The sequence below is a fragment of the Saimiri boliviensis genome, chromosome 2 (genome assembly GCF_048565385.1).
Source record: "Saimiri boliviensis isolate mSaiBol1 chromosome 2, mSaiBol1.pri, whole genome shotgun sequence".
Classification (NCBI taxonomy): domain Eukaryota; kingdom Metazoa; phylum Chordata; class Mammalia; order Primates; family Cebidae; genus Saimiri; species Saimiri boliviensis.
In genome coordinates, this window is record NC_133450.1 from 36,066,517 (window position 1) to 36,093,042 (window position 26,526).

Sequence of the window (26,526 nt, forward strand, 5' to 3'; positions counted from 1 at the left end):
TAAATTCACTTGGTTACTACCAATAAAATGCAGAGATCTGAATTTTGTTTGGTGCATTTAACTCCCAAAGGCTATACAACCTCAAGAACCATGTCTCTTTTTTTTGAGATAGTCTTACTCTGTCACCCAGGCTAGAGTGCAATGGCACAGACATGGCTCACTGCAGCCTCAACCTCTCAGGCTCAAGCGATCCTCACATATCACCCTCCACAGTAGCTGGGACTACAGGCATGTGCCACCACACCTGGTTAATTTGTATTTTTTTTTTTGTAGAGATGAGGTTTTGCTATATTGCCCAGGCTGGTCTCAAACCCCTGGCCTCAGGCAATCCACCTGCCTCGGCCTCCCAGAATACTGGGTTACAGGTGTGAGCCACTGTGTGCCCAGCCAAAGAACCATGTATCTTGAGATATCTGTCCCAATGTACTTCTTCAGAGTCCCAGAGGAGACAGCTCCAACCAGCCCTTGTAACATCTCCTTCCTCCCTACTCTGCTCTCATGTTGTCTCTGCAACAGGCAGGTTTTCTCAGAGACAGTGAGGACCATGACTGAGAAAGACATGGGCAGGACCATGACTAAGACAGGGGCAGAGATAGTGGCACTGGGGACTCAAGGAAAGTGACTGTGAGGATCTAGGCTATCAGTCACTTTGGCGTAATATATCTAACATACACCAGCATTAACCTCAAGAGCAAATGATACAAACATGATGTTAATAGATGCCTTTGCATGAATGTGATTCTTGAGTTACACACACACACACACACACACACAAATACACACTTGAAAATTTAGTTCAAGATGTAACTGAGATGATTTATGACATCAGTTATATGTTTCCTGCTAATTGGTTCTCCAGCTACATCTGTCCCTCTTGTCTAAGGAGAACAGATGCTATCATCTTCTAAAGATAGGTTTTGGAATATACACCACTCTGAACCAAGCTCATGTCAACCCTCTGAGCACATGTAGACCATGATGAGCCACCTCAGGCTTTCTCAGAGAGACTGTCAGCTGATGGCACCCTAGCAACCTGGTTCCAGCACAGGCAGGGGTGGAGGCAAGAGGAGGGTTGCTCTGGCTTCATAAAGTCACATAACCATATCCATTCAGAACAAGACTGTTGAGCTTCTCTGACAAGAAAAGATCTGCTGTTAACATGTTGACAAAACTTCAATCCTTCCAGTAGCTAGCCAGAAGAAGAAATAGCAACAGTCCCCAGGGAAAAAAATACTATTCTTTAGAGCATGTGATGTTTAAAAATGGTTTACACCTGGGTTCAGTGGCCTACACCTGTAATCCAGCACTTTGGGAGTCTGAGGCGGGTGGATCACTTAAGGTCAGGAGTTCGAGACCAGCCTGGGCAACACAGTGAAACCCTGTCTGTACTAAAAATACAAAAATTAGCTAGGTATGATAGCATGCACTTGTAGTCCCAGCTAATTGGGTGGCTGAGGTGGGAGAATCGCTTGGACCCAGGAGGCAGAGGTTGCAGTGAGGCGAGATTGTGCCACTGCACTCCAGCCTGGGCAACAAAGTGAGACCCTGTCTCCAAAAAAAAAAAAAAAAAAAAAAAAAATTTGTTTACACTCGGCCTTGTTCCAGAAAGGATTTAAATGAAGACACATCAGGCTGGCAACTACAGCTTTGCAAGTTACCAGTCCTGACGGGTAGCTCCCTGCCCTAGACCCTGGGCTAGCGTCCTCGTGAGTCTGCCCAGGAAACCTAAAACCAAACAGATTGCATCGCATTCCATACTACGCTGGGCTGAAAGCACAGACTACTCAGACAGCCTCTGTTAGCCAAACGCTATACCAGATGCAAAGAAAAGAATTCCTGTCATCTGCCCCTTGACTTCCTAACAGAGTCCAGATCTCTAGTCAGGTTGTTTCTAAACTTGTCCTACCTCACATAGTGGTTTCAATGAGATAACAAGGAAAGACCTGAGGCATGCTAGAGATTACAGATTAGTTCAACTGCATGAGGCATCTCTGTGGTTTTTCTCCACACCCTATCCTTTTCCTTGAAACTGATGGTGTAACCTCAGACTTCCCAAAATTTGTAATATTGCTATGTCATTTTGATACAACAGTTTCTGGTGAGAAGTAGCAAACAGGCTGGGCATGGTGACTCATGCCTTTGGGATCCAAGGCAGAAGGACTGCTTGAGCCCAGGGTTCAAGACCAGCTGGGGCAAAAAAGCAAGACCCCCATCCCTACTGGGGAAAAAAAAAAGGGATGAACAAATGCAGGCCCACTGATTTCTCACTGGAATGGCTCTTAAAAAGTCCTGCTCTCAGGCCGGTCGCGGTGGCTCAAGCCTGTAATCCCAGCACTTTGGGAGGCCGAGGCGGGTGGATCACGAGGTCAAGAGATCGAGACCATCCTGGTCAACATGGTGAAACCCCATCTCTACTAAAGGTGCAAAAAAATTAGCTGGGCATGGTGGCGCATGCCTGTAATCCCAGCTACTCAGGAGGCTGAGGCAGGAGAATTGCCTGAACCCAGGAGGCGGAGGTTGCGGTGAGCTGAGATTGCGCCATTGCACTCCAGCCTGCGTAACAAGAGCGAAACTCCGTCAAAAAAAAAAAAAAAAAAAAGTCCTGCTCTAACAGATAGTTTGAATTTTCTGTGTTCCCTATGAAAAAAAAATAAAGGCAAAGTCAATTAAATCTAAGAATACCACTTTTCTGAAATCCCTAACCACAATGCCACAACCTGCTGTGACTCAACTCTTGGGTCACGCAGAAAGGTGTTTTCTACTTCTTTTTCTATGCTGTGGTTCTCTTCTCTTGGGGTAGAGAAGCGAGCCAGGAAGAGGCCATTTTTCTTCCCTTCAAAGCTGAGCATTACCACATATATTTATTCTCAATACCAACAAGGTTTGGTCATTAATAGCGATAAGTAAATTTATTCAAAAATTAAATTATTTAAGCCAACCACTGTAATCTCTTAGGTTCTGCCTCTGAATTGTGCTATTTTGGAATTAAAGGAACAATGCAGCATCTGTCTAAAGTAACTAGAGGCCAGCCTTACTTGAAAGAAAGCAGTCATTATCTACTGATGTCCTGGTTTAAAAATATATTTCAAAAAAAGGAGCAATAACTCACCATTATTACCTACTAGCTTTTTGTTGTTGTTGTTGGAAACAGGGTCTCGTTCTGTTGCCCAAGCTGGAGTGCAGTGGTGTGATCACGCTGCACTGCAACATCCATCTCCCAGGCTCAAACCATCCTCCCACCTCAGCCTCCCAAGTAGGTGGGACTACAGAAGTGTAACAGTTAATTTTGGGGCGGTGGGGGGTGGGGTGGGGTGGGCGGATAGAGATAGGGTTTTGTCATGCTAACCCAGGCTGGTCTTGAGTTCCTGGGCTTAAGTGATTCACCCACCTTTGCCTCCCAAAGTGCTAGGGTTACAGGTGTGAGACATTGCACCCCTCCCCCACTAGCATTTAGCTTGAATATGTTTATTAACTTGTAGCCAGCCACCTTGCAGGAGTTAAAGTTTGATATGTGACAATAATCCTTTGAGTCATACATTTTAAAAAATCTGGGAGACCAGGTGGCTTCTTAGTAGCAGGTCTTTTTCAGAGAAACCGAAATACTGATCTGGGAAGACTCATCATGGGTTGTGATGTAAATTAAGTTACAGGAGAAAGTGAAGATGCTTTGCTCCCTTTTTTCCTTCAACAAAAGTGTACTGTGTGCCTAGCACTCCACTAAATCCCAGGGATGCAGAAATAAGGTATGGTGCAGGCTTCAAGGAGCTCACAGGCTGGTGAGATGTCAGGCAGGGAAATTGGCAGCCCAGCCGAGTGCTAACTGCTATGAACCAGCTGGGCAAAGGGTGTGGCAGGAACAGAGATCCAGAAAGAGAAGGGTCAGGAGAACGTCACAGAAGCAGCAATATCTGAGTCTGGAAGACATTAGGAATAAGAGAAGAGGAAATGCTTACCAAAGAGGCAGAGAATACCTTCAGCCCTATAAAACAATGCACAATCGCCCTGGTCCCAGAGTTCATCCAGAGGACTGCAAAGAGAGGCGGCAGGAGGAGGGGGCAAGGCCCAGATCCTAATTATGGTGGGAATAACCAGGGTTTCTAAGCCAGGAGGACACATCAAATCTGCGTTTTGGATCTAGTGCTTGTGTAGAAAATGGCCTGGAGGCCGGGTGTGGCGACTCACACCTGTAATCCCAGCACTTTGGGGGGCCAAGGTGGGCGGATCACAAGGTCAGGAGTTTGAGACCAGACTGACCAACACGGTGAATTAGCCAGGCATACTGGTGTGCGCCTGTATTCCCAGCTACTCAGGAGAATCACTTGAACCAGGAGGCAGAGGATGCAGTGAGCCAAGTTTGTGCCACTGCACTCTAGTCTGAGTGACAGAACAAGACTCCATCTCAAAAAAAAAAAAAAAAAAAAAAAAACAAAAAAAAACAAAAAACAAACAAACAAACAAAAAACCTGGTGAAGCAGAGTGCCACAGGAAGCTAAAGAAAGAAATGAGAGGGAACAGAAAGATTCCAGCAATAGTTAGAGAGGCATGGGAAGGGAGGGAGAACATGATAAGTTCAGTTTGGGCTATGTTGACATTGATGTGTTAGAGACTATCCTGTTGAAAGTACACGGAGACAAGTTAATGGGTAATTCTAGGTAATAGTCAGTGGCTGACAGTATCACTTAAATGTCAACTCTGATGAAGTATATACCACCATAGAACATGTCATAGGATACCACAGGGATCCAAACACAGAAATTCTGCAAACATATGCCCTAGATTCCTGTACAAATAAACTGCAAAAAATTAAAAAAAGAGAGAGAGAGGCCTATGAAAGGTCTTATAATATAAAACAATATGGACCTTATATGAATTCAACTCAAACTTAAAAACCACAAAAGAAATTTTAAAAGTATAAGTTTAATCAGGCAATGTTAACAATACAAATTAAAAATTAAGAGGCTTAGTTCTCCCTGTTGAATATACAGAGACCTCCCTTCCTCCCTTTATTTCATCATTTCTCTGTCCTTTTCAAATGTGTGTGAATCTCCGTAATGACTAAATAAGCCTCTCACCAGTCTGACAACCCAGGAATGCTTCCTGAAGGACCCAGGGAGCCATCTCCTGGAGATGCAAACATTTAGTGAGATAGGGCCTCAACCTCTCAGTTCCTACACAGGGGAAAGAGCCTAACTGCCCTGGGTACAGATGGCGGGTGCCTTGCTCCAATTTGCAAAACCACCTCCTCTGTTAAGATATGAGAAGTTCGTTTCCCCTCTGGGTGGCCATGATAAAGTTAGGATACACTGTGTGCGATAAAAGGTGCTGTGAGGTCCATGATGTCTGATTTACTTCAAAATGGTCTGGAGGTGGTTGAAAAACATTGCCTCATATTGGTGATGATGCTGGCTGACAGATATATAAAGTCAGTTATGATACCATCTCTACTTTCATTATGGTTGAACACTTTGGTAGCAAAAAGTTAAAAAGATAATATACATGGAAGATATCTGTATGCAGGTTTGGAGTTAGGAGGAAAAATAAGTGTTAAAGATAAAGCTTTTGCTAGACAAAGTGGCTCACGTGTGTAATTTCAACACTTTGAGAGGCTGAGGCGGGAAGACTGCTTAAGTCCAGGAGTTCGAGACCAACTTGGGCAACATAGTGAGACCTCATCTCTAAAACGAAAAGAAAAAAAAAATAAGCAAAATTAGCTAGGCATGGTGACACAAACCTGTCAGCTACTTGGGAGACTGAGGTGGGAGAATTACTTGAGCCCAGGAGGTAGAGGCTGCAGTGAGCCAAGATTATGCTACTGCACTCCAGCCTGGGTGACAGAGAAAGACCCTGTCTCAAAAAATTAAAAAAGAAAAAAAGAAAAAAAAAAGAGCTTTAGGTGGCATCAGCATACAGGTAACAGTGAAGCTGTGGAAGTAGAATGCCAATCAAGACAGGATAAAGCTGGAGGATCAAGGACAGAATCCTGAGAATACTGACATGTAAGTAGTAGGTAGAAATAGAGGATACAGGCCAGATGCAGTGGCTCACACCTATAATTCCAAAGCTTTGGAAGGTAGAGGCAGGAGGATCACATGAGGCCAGGAGTTCAACACCAGACTGAGCAACATAGTGAGACCCTGTCTCGAAAACATAAATAAGTTAGCTGGGGTGGTGGCATGTGCCTGTAGTTCCAGCTACTTGGGAGGCTAAAATGGGAGGGTTGCTTGAGCCTGGGAGGTCAAGGCTGTGGTGAGCTGAGATCATACCACTGTACTCCAGTGTGGGTGACAGAGTGAGACCCTGTCTCAAAAAAAAAAAAAGAAGAAAAAGAAAAGAAAGGATCTAATAAAGGAATTTGAAGTTATAGCCAAGAGAGAGTAGTGTTGGTTTCAATTTTAAAAAGCAGGGTTAGTAGTGTAAATAAGGTGAATGTTATACTGTTCATTGTATTAGAAAGTAGGTCAGATACTGCAAAAACACTAGGTTTATTGGAATGATGGCCCATGAAGCCACATTATAACAACCTGAAATGTGAAAGGGCAACGAGGAAGCCAGGAAGGTGGCTTTGAAGAAAAAATAACTAGACTATAGCTAGAAGGCCACCTAAGGTCAAGGGGGATGGTCAAGTGTTGCATAATTAATTACTGAAAGGACAGGAGAGAAAAGCCACAAGAGGAGGGGAGAGGAGGGATAATGCTGGAGCAGGAACTATCAGAGGGGATGGGGTCTAGAGCATAGGGAGAGGGCATTGCTGAGTGTTAGTTGTCTAAAATCCATTCTTCCCTTTTCCCAGAGAGAACAAGTTTTTAGCTGGGAGCATAACCTCTTGGAATAGACTACATTTACTAACTTGCTTGTGACTGGATGTGGCTACTTGAACCACTTCTGGCCAATAGGATAAGCAGAAGTGTCTGGCAACAACTTCATGGGAAGGAAGAGAACTGCCTTTGCCCCTTTATTTGTTCATTTTTCCATCCCGCTGCTGAGGCCACGACAATCTAGCGCCATTAGGCAGAGGCCTTGCCTGTGGCACCAGATAAGAATCTAGGTCTGAGCTTAGAGGAACAGAGCTGCTAAACCAGCTCTGGACTACTTTTCAAACTGTTTACTTGAGAGCCAAGTGAACAATTTTTCTTTCAAGTCACTGTTAATTTCGAGCCCTTACCATGGGCACTCTTATCTATGACATCCGTTTCAATGGCAAAAACTGCAATTACTTTTGCACCAACTTAATACAGGAACTAGACCCTCATCCTCTGAGGAGGGTGTTAAAGGTTCTTTGTCAATACAACTGATTTGGAGGATGACAGGGAGAAAGTTGGAGAGAGTCCATACCTCCACTGGAAAAGCATGAGCTTGAGGATCATGAGATGGCTGTTGTGGGAAATGCAGGAAGGAAGACACCGAGAATGAGGGCTAAGCTGGAGGTGACGATCATGGATTTATGATGATTTTTTAAATGATTTTTGAAATTATTTACATTTTGTCTTACAAATAATCACTTTTAAATGGACTTTCTGTAACTCAAGCTGGGCAGAGCCCACAGCAGCTCAGCAAAGCCTCTGCAGGCAGACAGTGACTAGGCTGCCTCCTCGCTGGGCAGGGCAGCCCTGATAAAAAGGCAGCAGCACAACGGAAACTCATAAATAAAGCCCTGACTACTCGGGACAGAGCACCTGGGGGGGAAAATAAAGGGAGGGGTTTATGAGTTCTGCTGCAGCGGACTTAAACATACCTGCCCAGCAGCTCTAAATGAACAATGGAGATCACAGCTCAGCACTTGAGCTCCTATAAAGAGCAGACTGTCTCCTCAAGCAGCTCCCTGACCCCCATATATCCAAAGAGTCACCTCATAAAGGAGAGCTAGGCTGACATTTGGTGGGTATCCAAAGAAGAAATTGGCAACAACCCTTACTGTTCTGCAGCTGCTGCAGGTGATCCCCAGGCAAGCAGGGCCTGGACTGGACGTCAGCAGTCCTACAGCAGAGGGGCCAGACTGTTAGAAGGAAAACTAAGAAACAGAAGGAAATAACTTCATCACCAACAAACTGGACATCTTCTCAGAGACCCAATCTGAAAGTCAACAACTTCAAAGATGACAGGTGGATAAATCCACAAAGATGGGAAGAAACCAGCGCAAAAAGGATGAAAGCACCTGAAACCAGAACGCCTCTCCTCCTACGAGGGATCACAACTCCTCACCAGCAAGGGAATAAGGCGGGATGGAGAATGAGTGTGATGAACTGACAGAATCAGGCTTCAGAAGATGGGTAATAAGAAACTTCTGTGAGCTAAAAGAACATGTTCTAACCCAATGCAAAGAAACTAAGAACCTTGAAAAAAGACTTGATGAAATGCTAACAAGAATAGACAACTTAGGAATATAAGTGAATTGATGGAGCTCAAGAACACAACATGAGAACTTGCAAAGCATGCACGAGTTTCAACAGCCAAACTGACCAAGCAGAAGAAAGGATATTAGAGGTTGAAGATCAACTCAGTGAAATAAAATGAGAAGGCAAGATTAGAGAAAAAAGGATAAAAAGGAATGAACAAAGTCTCCAAGAAATACGGGACTATGTGAAAAGACCTAATCTACGTTTGATAGGTGTACCTGAATGTGATGGAGAGAATGAATCCAAGCTGGAAAATACTCTTCAGGATATCATCCAGGAAAACTTCCCCAACCTAGCAAGGCAGGCCAATATTCAAGTCCAGGAAATACAGAGAACCCAACAAAGATATTGCTCAAGAAGAACAACCTCAAGGCACATAATCGTCAGATTCACCAGGGTTAAAATGAAGGAGAAAATGCTAAGGGAAGCCAGAGAGAAAGCTCGGGTTACCCACAAAGGGAAGCCCATTAGACTCACAGCAGGAAACCTACAAGCCAGAAGAAAGTGGGGGCCAATATTCAACATCCTTAAAGAAAATAACTTTCAACCCAGAAATTCATATCCAGCCAAACTAAGCTTCATAAGTGAAGGAAAAAGAAAATCCTTTGTGAACAAACAAGTACTCAGAGATTTCATCACCACCAGGCCTGCTTTACAAGAGCTTCTGAAAGAGGGACTAAACATAGAAAGGAACAACCAGTACCAGCCACTCTAGAAACATACCAAATGGTAAAGAGCATCAACACAATGAAGAAGTTGCATCAACTAGCAGGCAAAACAGCCAGCTAGCATCAAAATAGCAGGATCAAACTCACACATAACAATATAAACCCTAAATGTAAATGGGCTAAATGCTCCAATCAAAAGACACAGACTGGCAAACTGGATAAAAAGCCAAAACCCATCGGTGTGCTGTATCCAGGAAACCCATCTCACATGCAAGGACACACAAAGGCTCAAAATAAAGGGATGGAGGAAGATTTACCAAGCGAATGGAGAGCCAAAAAAAAAAAAAAAAAAAGCAGGAGTTGGAATTCTCGTCTCTGATAAAATAGACTTTAAACCAACAAAGATCACAAGAGACAAAGAAGGACATTACATAACGGTAAAAGGATCAATCCAACAAGAAGAGCTAATGATCCTAAATATATACACACCCAATACAGGAGCACCAGATACATAAGGCAAGTTCTTAATGACTTACAAAGAGACTTAGACTCCCACACAATAATAGTGGGAGACTTTAACAACCCATTGTCAATATCAGACAGATCAACGAGATAGAAAATTAACAAGGATATCCAGGACTTGAACTCAGACCTGGATCAAGCAAACTTAATAGATATTTACAGAACTCTCCACCCCAAATCCACAGAATATACATTCTTCTCAGCACCATATCACACCTACTCTAAAATTGACCGCATAATTGGAAGTAAATCACTCCTCAGCAAATGCAAAAGAATGGAAATCATAACAAACAGTCTCTCAGACCACAGTGCAATCAAGTTAGAACTCAGAATTCAGAAACTAACTCAGAACCACACAGCTTCATGGAAACTGAACAACTTGCTCTTGAATGTTGACTGGATAAACAATGAAATGAAGGCAGAAATAAAGATGTTCTTTGAAGCCAGTGAGAATGAAGACACAACATACCAGAATCTCTGGGACACATTTAAAGCAGTCTCTAGAGGAAAATATATAGCAATAAATGCCCACATGAGAAGCAAGGAAGAGATCTAAAATTGACACCCTATCGTCAAAATTGAAAGAGCTAGAGGAGCAATATAAAAAAATCTCAAAACCTAGCAGACGACAAGAAATAACTAAGATCAGAGCAGAACTGAAGGAGATAGAGACACAAAAAACCCTTCACAAAAATCAATAAATCCAGGAGCTGGTTTTTCGAAAAGATCGACAAAATAGACCACTAGCCAGATTAATAAACAAGAAAAGAGAATAATCAAATAGATGCAATAAAAAACGATAAAGGGGATATCACCACAGATTCCACAAAATTGCAAACCACCATCAGAGATTGCTATAAACAACTCTATGCACATAAACTAGTAAACCTGGAAGAAATGGATAAATTCCTGGACACTTGCATCCTCCCAAGCCTAAACCAGGAAGAAGTCGAAACCCTGAATAGACCAGTAACAAGGTCTGAAGTTAAGGCAGGAATTAAAAGTCTACCACCCAAAAAAAGCCCAGGTCCAGATGGGTTTACAGCCGAATTGTACCAGACATACAAAGAGGAGCTAGTACCATTCCTTCTGAAACTATTCCAAATAATCCAAAAAGAGGGAATCCTTCCCAAATCATTTTATGAGACCAACATCATCCTGATACCAAAATTGGGTAGAGACTCAGCAAGAAAAGAAAACTTCAGGCCAATATCCATGATGAACATAGATGCAAAAATCTTCAATAAAATAGTGGCAAGCCCATTGCAACAGCACATAAAAAGCTTATGCAAGGCTGGTTCAACATATGCAAGTCTATAAACATAATTCACCACATAAACAGAACCAAAGACAAAAACCACATGATTATCTCAATTGATGCAGAGAAGGCCTTTGACAAAATTCAACAGCCCTTTATGCTAAAAACCCTCAATAAACTGGGTATTGACAGAACGTATCTCAAAATTATAAAATCTATTGATGGAAACTGGAGTGAACCGAGAGCTTAGTGACCAACATGAGCCTCCTCAACAAGCCCAAGAGTGAAATCACCCTGGAGGAGCTGCAGAAGCGAGAGGAGGAGGAATTTAACATGGATCCACTCTCTGTGCTGACTCAGTCCGTCAAGAACAACACCCAAGTGCTCATCAACTGCCGCAACAATAAGAAACTCCTGGGCCACGTGCAGGCCTTCAATAGGCACTGCAACATGGTGCTGGAGAACGTGAAGGAGATGTGGACTGAGGTACCCAAGAGTGACAAGGGCAAGAAGAAGTCCAAGCCAGTCAATAAAGACCACTACATCTCCAAGATGTTCCTGCATGGGGACTCAGTCATAGTGGTCCTGCAGAACCCGCTTATCGCCGGCAAGTAGGAGCCACCTATCCCTGTCAGTCAACAGAACTCAGTCCCCTGTCCTCCTACAGAGACCGCTGCTGCTGGTGTTGAGAATAATAAAGCTCTGTGTTTTTTTCTAGTAGTTAAAAAAAAAAAAAGGTATTTATGACAAACAGCCAATATCATACTGAATGGGCAAAAACTGGAAGCATTCCCTTTGAAATCTGGCACTAAACAAGGATGCTCTCTCTCACCACTCCTATTCAATATAGTACTAGAAGTTCTAGCCAGAGCAATCAGTCAAGAAAAAGAAATAAAAGGTATTCAAATAGGTAAGGAGGAAGTCAAATTGTCTCTATTTACAGATGACATGATTGTATATCTAGAAGACCCCATCATCTCAGCCCAAAATCTCCTGAAACTGATAAGCAACTTCAGCAAAGTCTCATCTCGGGATACAAAATCAATGTGCAAAAATCACAAGCATTCCTATACACCAATAACAGACTTAAAGAGAACCAAATCAAGAACGAACTGCCATTCACAATTGCTACAAAGAGAATAAAATACCTAGGAATACAACTAACAAGGAACGTAAAGGACCTCTTCAAGGAGAACTACAAGCCACTGCTCAACGAAATAAGAGAGGACGCAAACAGATGGAGAAACATTCCATGTTCATGGTTAGGAAGAATCAATATCATGAAAATGTCCATACTGCCCAAAGTAATTTACAGATTCAACACTATCCCCATCAAGCTACCAATGACCTTCACAGAACTGGAAAAAAACACCTTAAACTTCATATGGAACCAAAAGAGAGCCCGCATAGCCAAGTCAATTCTTTTTTTTTTTTTTTTTTTCTTTGAGACGGAGTTTCACTCTCGTTACCCAGGGTGGAGTACAATGGCGCAATCTCAGCTCATCGCAACCTCTGCCTCCTGGGTTCAGGCAATTCTCCTGCCTCAGCCTCCTGAGTAGCTGGGATTACAGGCACGCGCCACCACGCCCAGCTAATTTTTTGTATTTTTAGTAGAGACGGGGTTTCACCATGTTGACCAGGATGATCTCGATCTCTTAACCTCATGATCCACCCGCCTCAGCCTCCCAAAGTGCTGGGATTACAGGCTTGAGCCACCGTGCCCGGCCTAGCCAAGTCAATTTTAAGCAAAAAGAACAAAGCAGGAGGCATCACACCACCGAACTTCAAACTATACTACAAGGCTACAGTAATCAAAACAGCATGGTACTGGTACCAAAACAGAGATATAGACCAATGGAACAGAATAGAGGCCTCGGAGGCAACACAACATATTTACAGCCATCTGATCTTTGACAAGCCTGACAAAAACAAGCAATAGGAAAAGGATTCCCTGTTTAATAAATGGTGTTAGGAAAATTGGCTAGCCATGTGCAGAAAGCAGAAACTGGACCCCTTCCTGACACCTTACACTAAAATTAACTCCAGATGGATTAAAGACTTAAACATAAGACCTAACACCATAAAAACCCTAGAAGAAAATCTCGGCAAAACCATTCAGGACATAGGCATAGGCAAGGATTTCATGACCAAAACACCAAAAGCATTGGCAACAAAAGCCAAAATAGACAAATGAGACCTAATCAAACTCCACAGCTTCTGCATGGCAAAAGAAACAGTCATTAGAGTGAATTGGCAACCAACAGAATGGGAAAAAATTTTTGCAGTTTACCCATATGACAAAGGGCTAATATCCAGAATTTACAAAGAACTAAAACAGATTTACAAGAAAAAAAAAAATAAGCCCATTCAAAAGTGGGTGAAGGATATGAACAGACAAGAAGACATACATGAGGCCAAGAAACATGAAAAAATGCTCATCATCACTGGTCATTAAAGAAATGCAAATCAAAACTACATTGAGATACCATCTCACGCCAGTTAGAATGGCGATCATTAAAAAATCTGGAGACAACAGATGCTGGAGAGGATGTGGAGAAATAGGAACACTTTTACACTGTTGGTGGGAGTGTAAATTAGTTCAACCAGTGTGGCGATTCCTCAAGGACCTAGAAATAGAAATTCCATTTGACCCAGCAATCCCATTACTGGGTATATATCCAAAGGATTAGAAATCGTTCTACTATAAGGACACATGCACACGAATGTTCACTGCAGCACTGTTTACAATAGCAAAGACCTGGAACCAACCCAAATGCTCATCGATGATAGACTGGACAGGGAAAATGTGGCACATATACACCATAGAATATTATGCAGCCATCAAAAACGATGAGTTCGTGTCCTTTGTAGGGACATGGATGACTTGGAAACCATCATTCTCAGCAAACTGACACAAGAACAGAAAATCAAACACTGCATGTTCTCACTCATAGATTGGTGTTGAACAATGAGAACACATGGACACAGGGAGGGGAGCATCACACACTGGGGTCTGTTGAGGGGAGGGACAGCAGCGGGTGGGGAATTGGGGAGAGAGAGCATGGGGAGAAATGCCAGATACAGGTGAAGGGGAGGAAGGCAGCAAATCACACTGCCACCTGTGTACCTATGCAACCATCTTGCATGTTCTTCACATGTACCCCAAAACCTAAAATGCAGTAGAAAAAAGACTTAAAAAAAAGAAGTAATAAAAAGCACTCAGTGACAGAAATTTTGTATATATTTAAAAAAAAGAATGTGTAACTCAAACATTTGCCAAGTATTTATCAGATCCACACATATCCTTCGAAAGGTTTTCTGTGTAGTTTTCATTAACGCAAGTCTTTGAGAATGTTTCACTTTCACTGGAGGACCTTGAATACATTTCACAATAATGAAGCTACAAAGTTCTTATGCAGTGCATTCGTTATAAACGATAAATAACATTTCTATTAAAAAGAAAGCTGCGTAGTACAGTTTATTCCTTTGCAGTAAGAGCCGAGGAAGCTGAGAATTTGATTGGACAATCTAAGATTCTGGTTTCATATGGCAAGAAATGAGGTTCTTAATTACTTCTCAACTCTACTACTGACCTTGGGAAAGTTTCTCAACCTCCTCACCTCCTCAGGTCATACTTTTTTTTTTTTTTTTTTTTTTTTTGAGACGGGAGTCTTGTTCTGTTGCCCACGCAATCTTGCTCACTGCAACCTCCGTCTCCCGGTTCAAGCGATTCTCCTGCCTCAGCCTCCAGAGTAGCTGGGATTACAGGTGCCTCCCCACCACCACACCTGGCTAATTTTTGTATTTTTTAGCAGAGATAAGGTTTTACCATGTTGGCCAGGCTGGTTTGGCACTCCTGACCTCAGGTGATCCACCTGCCTTGGCCTCCCAAAGTCCTGGGATTACAGGTATGAGCCACCACCCCTGGCCCCTATACTTCCCTTTTCTTTTCTTTTCTTTTTTTTTTTTTTTGAGACGGAGTTTCGCTCTTGTTACCCAGGCTGGAGTGCAATGGCGCGATCTCGGCTCACCGCAGCCTCCGCCTCCTGGGTTCAGGCGATTCTCCTGCCTCAGCCTCCTGAGTAGCTGGGATTACAGGCACGCGCCACCACGCCCAGCTAATTTTTTTTGCATTTTTAGTAGAGATGGGGTTTCACCATGTTGACCAGGATGGTCTCGATCTCTTGACTTCGTGATCCACCCGCCTCGGCCTCCCAAAGTGCTGGGATTACAGGCTTGAGCCACCGCGCCCGGCCGGCTTCCCTTTTCTTAAAAAAAAGAATTCTCAGGCCGGGTGCGGTGGCTCAAGCCTGTAATCCCAGCACTTTGGGAGGCCGAGGTGGGTGGATCACGAGGTCAAGAGATGGAGACCATCCTGGTCAACATGGTGAAACCCCGTCTCTACTAAAAATACAAAAATTAGCTGGGCATGGTGGCGCACGCCTGTAGTCCCAGCTACTAGAAAGGCTGAGGCAGGAGAATTGCTTGAACCCAGGAGGCGGAGGTTGCGGTGAGCCGAGATCGTGCCATTGCACTCCAGCCTGGGTAACAAGAGCAAAACCCCGTCTCAAAAAAAAAAGAATTCTCAGCATTTATTTACAGATCAAAACAATGTGCTGAAAAACAGGTTGAAGAGTTTTCAGATATACAGCATTGTGGTCCTAAGAAGCCAGAACTTCAAGTGACCTTCCTTGTTCTTTTTTTTTTTCTAATTCTCTGAGAGAGAGAGAGAGAGAGAGAGGGAGAGAGAGAGAGAGAGAGAAGTGCTTGAAAGGGAAATCCCCCTTGTTCTTAATATACATTCTATATTTAAATGTTTTCTCTTAAATTGTGATAGTAGGCTGGGTGCAGTGGCTCACGCCTGTAATCCCAGCATTTTGGGAGGCCGAGGCGGGCAGATCACTTGAGGCCAGGAGTTCGAAACCAGCCTGGCCAACATGATAAAACCCCATCTCTACTAAAAATACAAAATTAGCTAGGCATGGTGGTGCACACCTGCAATCCCAGCTACCTGGGAGGTTGAGGCTGGAGAATCACTTAAACTGAAGAGGCGGAGGTTGCAGTGAGCCGAGATCATGTCACTGCATTCCAGCCTGGGCAACAGAGCCAGACTCCAGCTCCAAAAAAAAAAAAAAAAAAAAGTGATAATATACATAAAATTTAAATTCAGTAGCATTAAGTACATTCACATCATTGTGTAACTAACCGTTATCACCATCATCCATCTCCAGAACTCATCTTGCGAAAACAAACTCTGTACCTATTAAGCAATACTTAAGTCCCCATTTCTTTCTCTCACCAAGTCCTAGTAATACCATTCCACTTTGTTTTTATAAATTGGACTGCTTTAAAAACTTCATATAAATGGATTCATGCCGTATTTGTCTTTCTGTGACTGGCTTATTTCACTTAGCATAATGCCCTCAAGGTTCACCCTTAAGGGTGAACATTGCAGCATCTGTCAGGTTTGTTTTGTTTCTTAAACAGAAACGAGGCTTTATTCTGTTGGCCATGCTGGCAGGCTAGAATGCAGTGGTATGATCATAGCTCTCTACAGACTCAACCTACTGGGCTCTAGCAATACTCCTGCCTCAGCCTCCTGAGTAGCTAGAACTACATACATGCACCGCCACACCTAGCTAATGTTTTGCTTTTTGTGGCGATGGGGTCTCGCTAAGTTGCTCAGGCTGGTTTCAAACTCCTGGACTCAAGCAATTCTCCCACTTCAGCCTCCCAAAGTGCTGGGATTACAGACATGAGCCAACCCACCCAGACCTGCTTTTTAAAGACTGAATGATAGCCCATTATGCCACATTTTGTTTTTCCATTCACCCGTCAGTGAACACTCGGGCTGCTTCCACCTTTTGGCTATTGTTAATACTGCTATGAACATCGGTACACAACTACTTCAAAGATCCTGCTTTCAATCCTTTTGGGTACATACCTAGAAGTAGAATTGCTCAATCATACAATAATTCTATTTTTAATTTTTAGAGGAGTTGCATACTGTTTTCCATAGCAGCTCCGTTTTATGTTCCTACCGATACTCCACAAAAGTTCCGATTTCTCCACATCTTCATCAATACTTATTTTCTGTTTTGATAGTAGCCATCCTAATGGGTCAGGTGGTCAAAATTTGCCTTTTACAAATTATGAAAATGGGATAATAGCAAATACCTAGCACACTGTCTAGAAGACGGTAAATGTTAAGTATCAAAAAACTTTTGATAAGTTAAATAAGAGGTATTAAGTTAAAATATTTGCTGTCACAAATGGGAAGTACATGGCTACATTGAAATTTGCCAAATCCCAATAGCGTCTACTATAGATTTTTCTATGTGCAGGTACACCACTGATATAAGTTTTTACTAAGGCATTAGCAAATTATTGATAACATATTCACCTTCCAAAAGGAATCTGCAGCTGAGCACAGTGGTGCACATCTGTAATCCCAGCTACCCAGAAGGCTGAGGTGGGAAGCTTGCTTGAGTCCAGGAGTTTGAGGCTGTAGTGTACTATGTTTATGCCGGAGAATAGCCCTCACACCCCAGCATGGACAACATAGTGAGACCCCATGTATAAAATAAAAGAATCTGCAATATAAAGGGGGCCTGAAAAATGAAAAGCATGAACCCAAAGAAATAGGTCACTATTAGTGACATTTCAGGTGGGATTAAAGAGGGCCCTAAAGTGATGCCATTTCTCAGCTCCTGCTCCTCTGTTACAGGTGACCCATCCCCCAAGGGCACTGTGACACAGATCAAGTCCAAAGCAGGTTTGGTTTTATGCTGGATCCCCATAGGAAATATAAAGCCAATTTACTAGACATTTACTTTTCCAAATATATATCAGAATGACTTTAGAAATCAAAGAACCCAGAACTTTACTAACCTTAAACAAACAAGCGCATTCCAATAATTTAGCTTCCAATCACATACGCAGACCCTAGGCCCTAGGCAAAGACTTTTTAGAGGGAAGTGAGACAGATGCTGTACTTTCATTTTTTTCTTGCTGTGGAAATACACTCTTAAAAAAATGTAGAGATGGGGTCTTGCTACGTTGTTCAGGCTGATCTTAAACTCCTGGTCTCAAGTGATCTTCCCACCTTGGCCTCCCTAAGCGCTGGGACGACAGGCATGAGCCACTATGCCTTGCTTACTAAGTGTTTAATAGAAGAGTGTGAATGGCAGAGGATTGCTGTTGAGTCAACCTAGCAACCAATTCTTGTCCCAAAGATATAAAACCATTCAAAAGACACCTTAGAGACACCAGTTTCATCATTTTCAATGCCCAAAACTAGAGCTTGAAAAGATCCATATCTATCAACAGACATGATGTGTGATGTGTCTTTATTATGTATTTCATAAAATGTAAACACATAAAACTTACATAAATATAATAGATAGTTGTAAACACCCTAGTTACTACCCAAGTCACAAAATAGATCAATATTAGCAATTCAGAAGTTTCATATATGTGTGTGTGTGTGTGTGTGTGTGTGTGTCCTTACTGATCACAATTGCATATCTAGTTTTGTTATTATTGAGATATATATAATTCACATACCATAAAATTCATCCTTTTAGAATTTATAATTCAGTGGTTTTAAAAATATTCAAGAAGTTATGCAGCCATCGACACTACCCAATTCCGTAACAGTTCCATAAAAAAGAATGTTTCCTTCAAAAAAGAAATCCATACCCATTAGCAGTCATTCCCAGCTCCCAGGAACCATGAATCTCCTTTCTGTTTCTATGGCTTTGCCTATTCTAGACAGTTCATATAAATGGAATCATATAACATGTGGCCTTCTGTGTCTGCCTTCCGTCACTTAGCACGTTTTCTAGGTTCATCTGTGTTGTAGCATTCCATTTATGGCTGAATAATACTCCATTGTATGGATATGTCAGATTTTCTTCACCTATTCAATTAATGTACATTTGAGTTTCCACATGTTGATAGCATATGATATCACGTTGATAGTTGCTAGCATGTTGATAGTTTCCGCATTATGAATAATGCTATGAACATTTGTATATAAGTTTGGGTATGGCCAGTTACAGTGGCTTATGCCTATAATCCCAGCACTTTGGGAGGCCAAGGCAGGTGAATCACTTGAGTCTAGGAGTTCGACACCAACCTGGTCAACATCGCAAAATTAAAAATACAAAAGTTAGCTGGGTGTGGTGGTGCTCACCTGTGGTCCCAGCTACTCAGAAGGCTAAGGCCGAGACTGCACCACTGCACTCCAGCCTGGGTGAAAGAGCAAAACTCTGTCTCAAAAAACAAAAAAAAAAATTGTGTGAACATGTGTTTTGAATTCTGTTAGGTATATACATAGGAATAGAATTGCTTGAGCATACAGTAACTATACATTTAACTCTGAGGATCTGCCAGACTGTTTTCCAAAGTGGCTCCACAGTTTTACACTCACACAAGTAGCGTATGAGAGGTCCAATCTTTTCACACCCTCACCAACACTTGGTGTCGTCTACCTTTTTTATCATAGCCATACTACTGGGTGTGAAATGGTATTTCATTGTAGTTGTTTTTGGTTCTGTGTTTTCCTGAGACAGAGTCTCACTCTGTCACCCAGGCTGGAGCAGTGGCACAATCTCCATTCACTGCAACCTCTGCCTCCCAGGTTCAAGAGATTCTCCTGCCTCAGCCTCCCATGTAGGTGGGACTACAGGCATGTGCCACTACACCCAGCTAATTTTTGTATTTTTTAGTAGAGACAGAGTTTCACCATGTTAACCAGGCTGGTCTCAAACACCTGACCTCAAATAATCTGACTGCCTCGGCCTCCCAAAGTCCTGGTATTACAGGCATGAGCCACCATGCCTGGTCATTGTAGTTTTTAATTTGCATTTCCATAAGAACTAATATGTTTATTGCTCATTGGTATAACTTCTTTGGAGAAATGGCTAGTTAAATCTATTGCTAATTTTTAAATTGGGTTGTCTCTCTACAGTTGATATTTTATTTATGTTTTCTGGACACTAGAATCTCACCATGCATATGATTTGCAAATATTTTGCCCATTCTATGGGCAGTCTTTTTACCTTTTCTCTCCTTTTTTTCCCATTACATTGAAAGTCTTTTCACTTTCTCAATAGTGCTCTCTGAAACACAGATGTATTTAATTTAGATGAAGTCGAATTTATTTTTATCACTTGTGATTTTGGTGGGATATTTAAGAAACCAACACTTAACCCAAGGTCACGAAGATCCAGTCCTATGCGCTCTAACAGTTGTATGGTTTCAGCATTACATTTAGGACTTTGGTCCATTGAGTTAATTTTTGTATATGATGTGAGGTTGGGATTTTTTTTTTTTTTTTTTGGAGGGGTGGTATGTGGATATGCAGTTGCCCAAGCACCATTTACTGAAGACTATTCTCTCTCTACTGACTTGTGTTGTTCAAATAAAGACAGCCTTGTGAATGGGCAATTTGACCACCAGACCAGCCAAATGACAATTCTCTGGGGATGATCTCTGAGGAGTATCAGCTCTGTTCTCCCTTTTCCAGTAACTTCCAGCTTCCTGGTTTTACTGTGATTGCAGGCTACTGGTTGTCCAGGCTATGGCTGATCTGGGAAAAGGCAATATGAGAACAGGGCAAGTTGAAATGCCACAAATCTTAATGTTCTTACTGAGATTCAACATGGTTCTTGAATAAATGCTCCCCAGATTGTACAAGCCTTTGGTTAATTTCCAGAGTTCTGAAAAAGCTGATTCTGATAATTTTTGCCAACATTCTTGATATGGTTTGGCTCTGTGTTCCCACCCAAATCTCATGTTGAACTGTAATTCCCAATGTTGTAGGTCTGGCCTCGTGGGAGGTAATTGGATCATGGGGGTGGTTTCTAATGGTTTAACACCATCTCCCTAGTGTTGTCTCATCATAGAGTTCTCATGAGATCTGGTTAAAAGTGTGTAGCACCTCCCTCTTCACTCTTCCTCCTGCTCCCACCATATAAGACATGCTTGCTTCCCCTTCACCTTCCGCCGTGAATGTGACTCTCCTAGGGCCTCCCCAGAAACAGAAGCCTGTGCAGCTTGCATAACCATCAGTGAATTAAATCTCTTTTCTTTATAAGTTACTCATTCTCAGGTATGTCTTTACAGAAATGCAAGAACAGACTACTTATAGTTCTCTTTCCTTTTTTGGAAGCCCTACACCATTATTTTCTTTTTTTTCCTTTGAGCTTCTAACAGTTAGGCATTTATTTTCATGTGTGAGAAGAAAAACATAACTAGCACATGAACATCACTGAATGGATACATGGCTCAGCACAAGGCTAAAGTCAGAAGTAAGTGAAAACAAAATAGCATGTTGATTTAAGTAAAATAACAGAACAGGAGATCTTTGGTTATGGTAACAATTGTGGCAGTTACACCACTATTTTCAATTGCGTCACTATACAGTATTTTAAAACAATATAGATTTCCCATTAAAATGCAAATTTCTGTTTTTTCTTGAAAAACCGGAGAAAAGAATACAAGGCTCACACCTCACATGGTAACAGCTGGCCAGAGCTCACAAATTACCATGGCTATCAGAGCTAATCAAAATCATGTGCGGATATGCTGCTCCTCAGCCTTGCCAGAGCATGCCTTTTCATTTCTTTTAGGCCCTCTTTATACACTAAAATAAGTGGGCCAGGCATGGTGGCTCATCCCTCTAATTCCAACACTTTGGGAGGCCAAGATGGGAGGATTGCTTGAATCCAGGAGTTTGTGTCCAGACATAGTGAGACCCTGTCTCTACAAAAGAAAATAAATAAATAAATATATATATATATCCAGTCCCAGCTACCTGCTGAGGTGGGAAGATAGCTTGACTCCAGGAGGTTGAGACTGCAGTAGGCTGTGACTGTAGCCTGATCACTGCACTGTAACCTGAGTGATCAAGTGAGACCCTCTCTCAAAGAAAAATAAAAGGTTACTTGAGAGAACTACTGAGTGTCCTTATTAAGCCCAAGGAAATAAAACAAGCCCAGACACTAAGTCAAATACCTTCATTCGAGAGAAAACAGGAAGTTTCACTCACGTTATGGTATGTCTGCTGTCACCAGCAGCCTGTGACATCAGAGCAAAGGCAAGGAACAAAGGGATTGTGAAAGTTACCTTTTCATGGGTCTCTCCCTTGAAATTTGACCCCTGCTGCTTATTTGAAAGCGCTCAAAAGACTTAAGGTATTTTGGTATTGTTTAGGAATAGGGCAATTGAAATGTCTCTTGGTACTTTTCTCCAACATAATCCAGATTAGCCAAAACCATACGCTAGAAATCTGCTGAGTGCCACAATGTATTTAATAGGTGATGAGATTCTATTTCAGGTGATACTGAGCTACCAATCAGCTACACGGTAAGGATATAATTGTACAATTAAAGATATTCGAGGAAAAAAATAAAAGAGAAGGTCACATAAACTGAAGCTTCATCACTTTAGGCTGGGAGTTTAAAGAGGAAGGAGTAGAGGGAGTAGTATTTACAAGAGAATGGCTCCACCTGGGTTGGAGTGGAAAAATACCAAGAGCTGTGACAGGAAAGGAGGTCTACAAAGCATGAGTAAGAGAGACTGCTACAAATCTGCCCTTCCCCCTCATTCAGCAGCCTCAGCTGATTATCATAAAGGTCTCCTCCAGAAGAGGCTGAAGCTGCTTCTTGTCAGGAGCCTCTTAAGGCAGAATCTACACACCGTAGAGCAATTTGAGCAATGCTTGGCCAAATGCAGATGGACTACAGCAGGCGTCCCCAAACTACCGCCCGCGGGCCGCATGCGGCCTCCTGAGGCCTTTATCCCGCACCCTGCCGCACTTCAGGAAGGGGCACCTCTTTCACTGTGGTCAGTGAGAGGAGCACAGTATGTGGCGGTCCTCCAACGGTCTGAGGGACAGTGAACTGGCCCCCTGTGTAAAAAGTCTGGGGACGCCTGGACTACAGAGATGTCTCCAGGATTTAAAAATAGTGATAACCAGAGATCATCGTCTTCAGTGTAAAATGATTCTTTTAAAACGGCAGTGTGTACAAGCTATTTTAAGAGACAGTATGCTCATTTATAGGTGGGAATAAAAACCACCTCCCATTAGGTAACTTGCGACACATTAAAAGACAACTAAATCTTAGCAGTTTGTCTCTAATCTTTAGTAGTGAACTTGGAGAGTTATTAAAATGACTAAGAGAGGCCTTAGTAAAGAAGAAACTGCAATTATTTAATAAAGAAACAAGGTTTGAGTATTGACTCCAAGTCAACATATCCATATGTAGGCAGAGGTACATGAAGGACACCTCAACTCAAGGCAGTTTCAGTGACTTCATTATTCTCTGGCTTTGGGAAGGAGATGACTTCACTTGCAATGGACTTATGACTAGCAGAAGAGAATTCAGAGCAACAGTGGGGAGTTAACTTCCATTCTGTGTTACTATCTCCATAATCTCCCTGCTGCCTCACATTTTGCACTTATATCACCAGAAAAGGTACGTGAATGATCCAAACATGAACAGAGCAAATGGCCTTGAACAATGGCTAGAAACATTTAGATTGGATATAAGGAAGAACCTTCCTCCCATAAAGGTGTGTATGTATGTATGTGTGTATTTGAGATGGAGTCTCGCCCTGTCACCCCGGTGGGAGTGCAGTGGCATGATCTCGGCTCACTGCAACCTTCGCCTTCCAGGTTCAAGCAATTCTCCTGTCTCAGGCTCCTGAGTAGCTGGAGGTGCGTGCCACCATGCCTAATTTCTAGTTTCTTTTCTACTAAAATGCCACCATACCTAATTTTTGTATTTTTAGTAGAGAAGAGATTTTACGATATTGATCAGGCTGGTCTCAAACTCCTGACCTCAGGTGATCCACCTGCCTCGGCCTCCCAAAGTGCTGAGATTACAGGAATGAGCCACCGTGCCCAGCTCATAAAGGTATTCCAATTTGGTGCTGTTACTAAGAGAAGGGTTCTCCAATACTATAGAAACAGCATTTATGGCTGGGCACGGTGGCTCACACCTATTATCCCAGCATTTTGGGAGCCTGAGGCGGGCAGGTCACCTGAGGTCAGGAGTTCAAGACCAACCTGGCCAACATGGTGAAACCCCATGTCTACTAAAAATACAATTAGCCAGGTGTGCTGGTATGAGCCTGTAATTCCAGCTACTTGGGAGGAGAATAGCTTGAACACAGAAGGTGAAGGTTGCAGTAAGCCAAGATCACACCACTGCACTCCAGTCTGGGTGACAGAATGAGAGTCCGTCTCAAGAAAACAGACAAACCCCACGCAAAACACAGATATTCTATAAGATCTATAAGTCTATAAGACCTATATTACTGCTTCCAGTAATAAAGCTATTAACCCTAGAGAGGAAATGATTTGAAGACAGGAAACTGACGAGACTGATGAATCATCAGCATCTCAAGATTGAGTCAGGAAAATGTAATTCTAAGAGGAAATGTTGACTGTGCAGTTGAAGCTGGAGCTACTGTTCTTAACATCACTTGCATTCACTGGCAGCTGTTTAGACCTTGCCTCAAGCTACCTCCTTGCCTTCCAACACACTTACTCTTTATTGTAACAAAACTTTCCCTGAGGCCGGGCGCAGTGGCTCACACCTGTAATCCCAGCACTTTGGGAGGCCGAGGTGGGTGGATCACGAGGTCAAGAGATCGAGACCATCCTGGTCAACATGGTGAAACACCGTCTCTACTAAAAATACACAAAATTAGCTGGGCATGGTGGCGCATGCCTGTAGTCCCAGCTACTCGGAAGGCTGAGGCAGGAGAATTGCCTGAATCCAGGAGGCGGAGGTTGCGGTGAGCCGAGATCACACCTTTGCATTCCAGCCTGAGTAACAAGGGCGAAACTCCGTCTCAAAAACAAAAAACAACAAAAAAAAAACTTTCCCTGATGACTCCTTGATAGATCTTAAGCTGCAGATTGAAAAGAGGGTGCATAATGTGGAACTGTTCCTAAATACATAGCTGTGTAGTCTCTAGATGTCAGAGATAAGACCTGAAGTTATCTATTACCAGACTTGCACGAATATCTAAAACTCCAACCACTTACCCAAACTGGAGAGCCTTTTCATCAAGCCAGCTTCTCTTATGGCAGCGGGACCATGCTCCACTCCTTTTCTTTTCTGTCAATCACACAAATTACAGTTAGAGGTAGAGAAGATGACTGAAAAAAAAATTTTTTTTTTTTTGGTACACTTAGTTCCCAGCAGTTTCCTCTGAAAACCCGTGACAGCCTTAGCCCTTCCACCTATGACTGTCCTTTCACCTCTAAGGTCTGGTCATTTCCTCAAACACTTGCAGGGAAGGAGGGGGAACCAACCCCTTTGTTGGAACCACATCAGCTGCCCACGCCAAGACGGGAGAGGCGGAGCCAGGTCAGGATCCGGGAGCTAGGCGTGTTTGGGGCTGGCTAGGGCCGGAGACCCGGCTTCTCGATGACTGAGCGCTCCCGACTGCAGGTTTCCTTCATTGAAAAGAACAAAACAGCCCCTACCGGCCTCCCGCGCAGGAGAGGCCAGCTCCAATTTCCCTCCCAGTTAACGCTCATTCTGAGCGATTGGATCCATAAGACTTAAATCCTCGGTTGCTCCCTTTAACCTCATCCGTCAATTCTCCACCGGGGATTCTGGCCAGTTTCGCCCCCTCCAGCCCCTCCAAGGAATCCTCTTCCTCCTCCTCTCCCCTCCATCACCCCAAGCTGCATCCACCGTTTTCTCGCTCTTTGTGGGGAGGCCGCAGAAACTCGCCCTCATCTCATACAGGGTGCCCTCCAACCCTCGCTCTCCATCCTCTCTCGGGGAAAGTCCCACGTGCTCCCACGGTGCCCAATCGCAGGAACCCGCCAGCTCTTCCCCTCGCCGTTTTTCCCCATCCTCTCTCCTCGCCTCCCAGTCCCCCGCACCCCACCGCCGCTGTCTCCAGGTTCTGGGGGGCGGAGGCTCCTGCCCGGCGGTGCCAGGTGCCAGTTCTCACCTGCCCTTGTGAGAACGGGGCTCCTATGACAGCCACTGAGTGGACGGATTTCTTCAGGATGGAATGCACTCGCGTCTGGAGGAGACGCGAGAGACTTCCCCTTAGGGACATGATCCGCAGCACTGAGAATCTCCCAGGAAGAGGACGCTCAGCGTGGCTGGAAGCCGGGAATGAGCGCCACCGCCAGCTGCTGCGCTTACCTACCCGCGCCGGCCTCCGCCCCGCCCCGTGACGTCACCGCCACCTTGGCCCCGCCCCGGCCCCGCCGCCAGCGTCTCCAACCAGCCCCCGACACACCTTCCCGCAGGCCCCGCCCACCGCTCTGCAGGGCTGGGACACGCCTTCGATGACGTCACCCCACGCTAGCCTGGGCTCTCTGGCCAGGGACACGCCCCTGCCGCTGATGCCAGGAGGCCAATATCCGGCTCTGGCCTGTAAGAGCGGGGTGATCGACAGGTATGTCCCTTTGAGGAAGGCCGTAGGCCCCTGCCAGGTTCCTGAACTTGGTGGAATGCAGGAGCCGACACGAATCTTCATGCCCAGCAGATGCTGACTCTACCGATGGGCTGGCTGGGTCGGGCCTGGTCTGGCCAGACCCCACATAAGTGCCCTGCCTAGTAAGAGCCAGCATCCATCTGCTTCGTTCAATCTCAAAGCTCAAAGTCCAGGAAACACTCTTAGACTTTGGGCATCAATA

The 26,526-nt window shown here is 43.6% G+C and overlaps 1 protein-coding gene and 1 pseudogene across 1 annotated transcript in view; one reads left to right on the forward strand and one right to left on the reverse strand.

Annotated features, from left to right (window-relative positions):
- The window catches only part of ARG2 (arginase 2), a 41,128-nt gene extending 15,086 nt beyond the window's left edge, over nucleotides 1-26,042 (reverse strand). Inside the window, exons 1-2 of the mRNA XM_003924454.4 lie at nucleotides 25,830-26,042; nucleotides 24,907-24,979 (exon numbers count right to left, since the gene is read on the reverse strand). Of these exons, the coding sequence (XP_003924503.1) occupies nucleotides 24,907-24,979; nucleotides 25,830-25,940 (184 nt within the window). The 5' untranslated portion in view covers nucleotides 25,941-26,042. The remainder of the gene's footprint in view (nucleotides 1-24,906; nucleotides 24,980-25,829) is intronic.
- LOC120364010 (small nuclear ribonucleoprotein Sm D2 pseudogene) lies at nucleotides 10,941-11,501 on the forward strand (annotated as a pseudogene).
- Nucleotides 26,043-26,526: the final 484 nt, after the last annotated feature.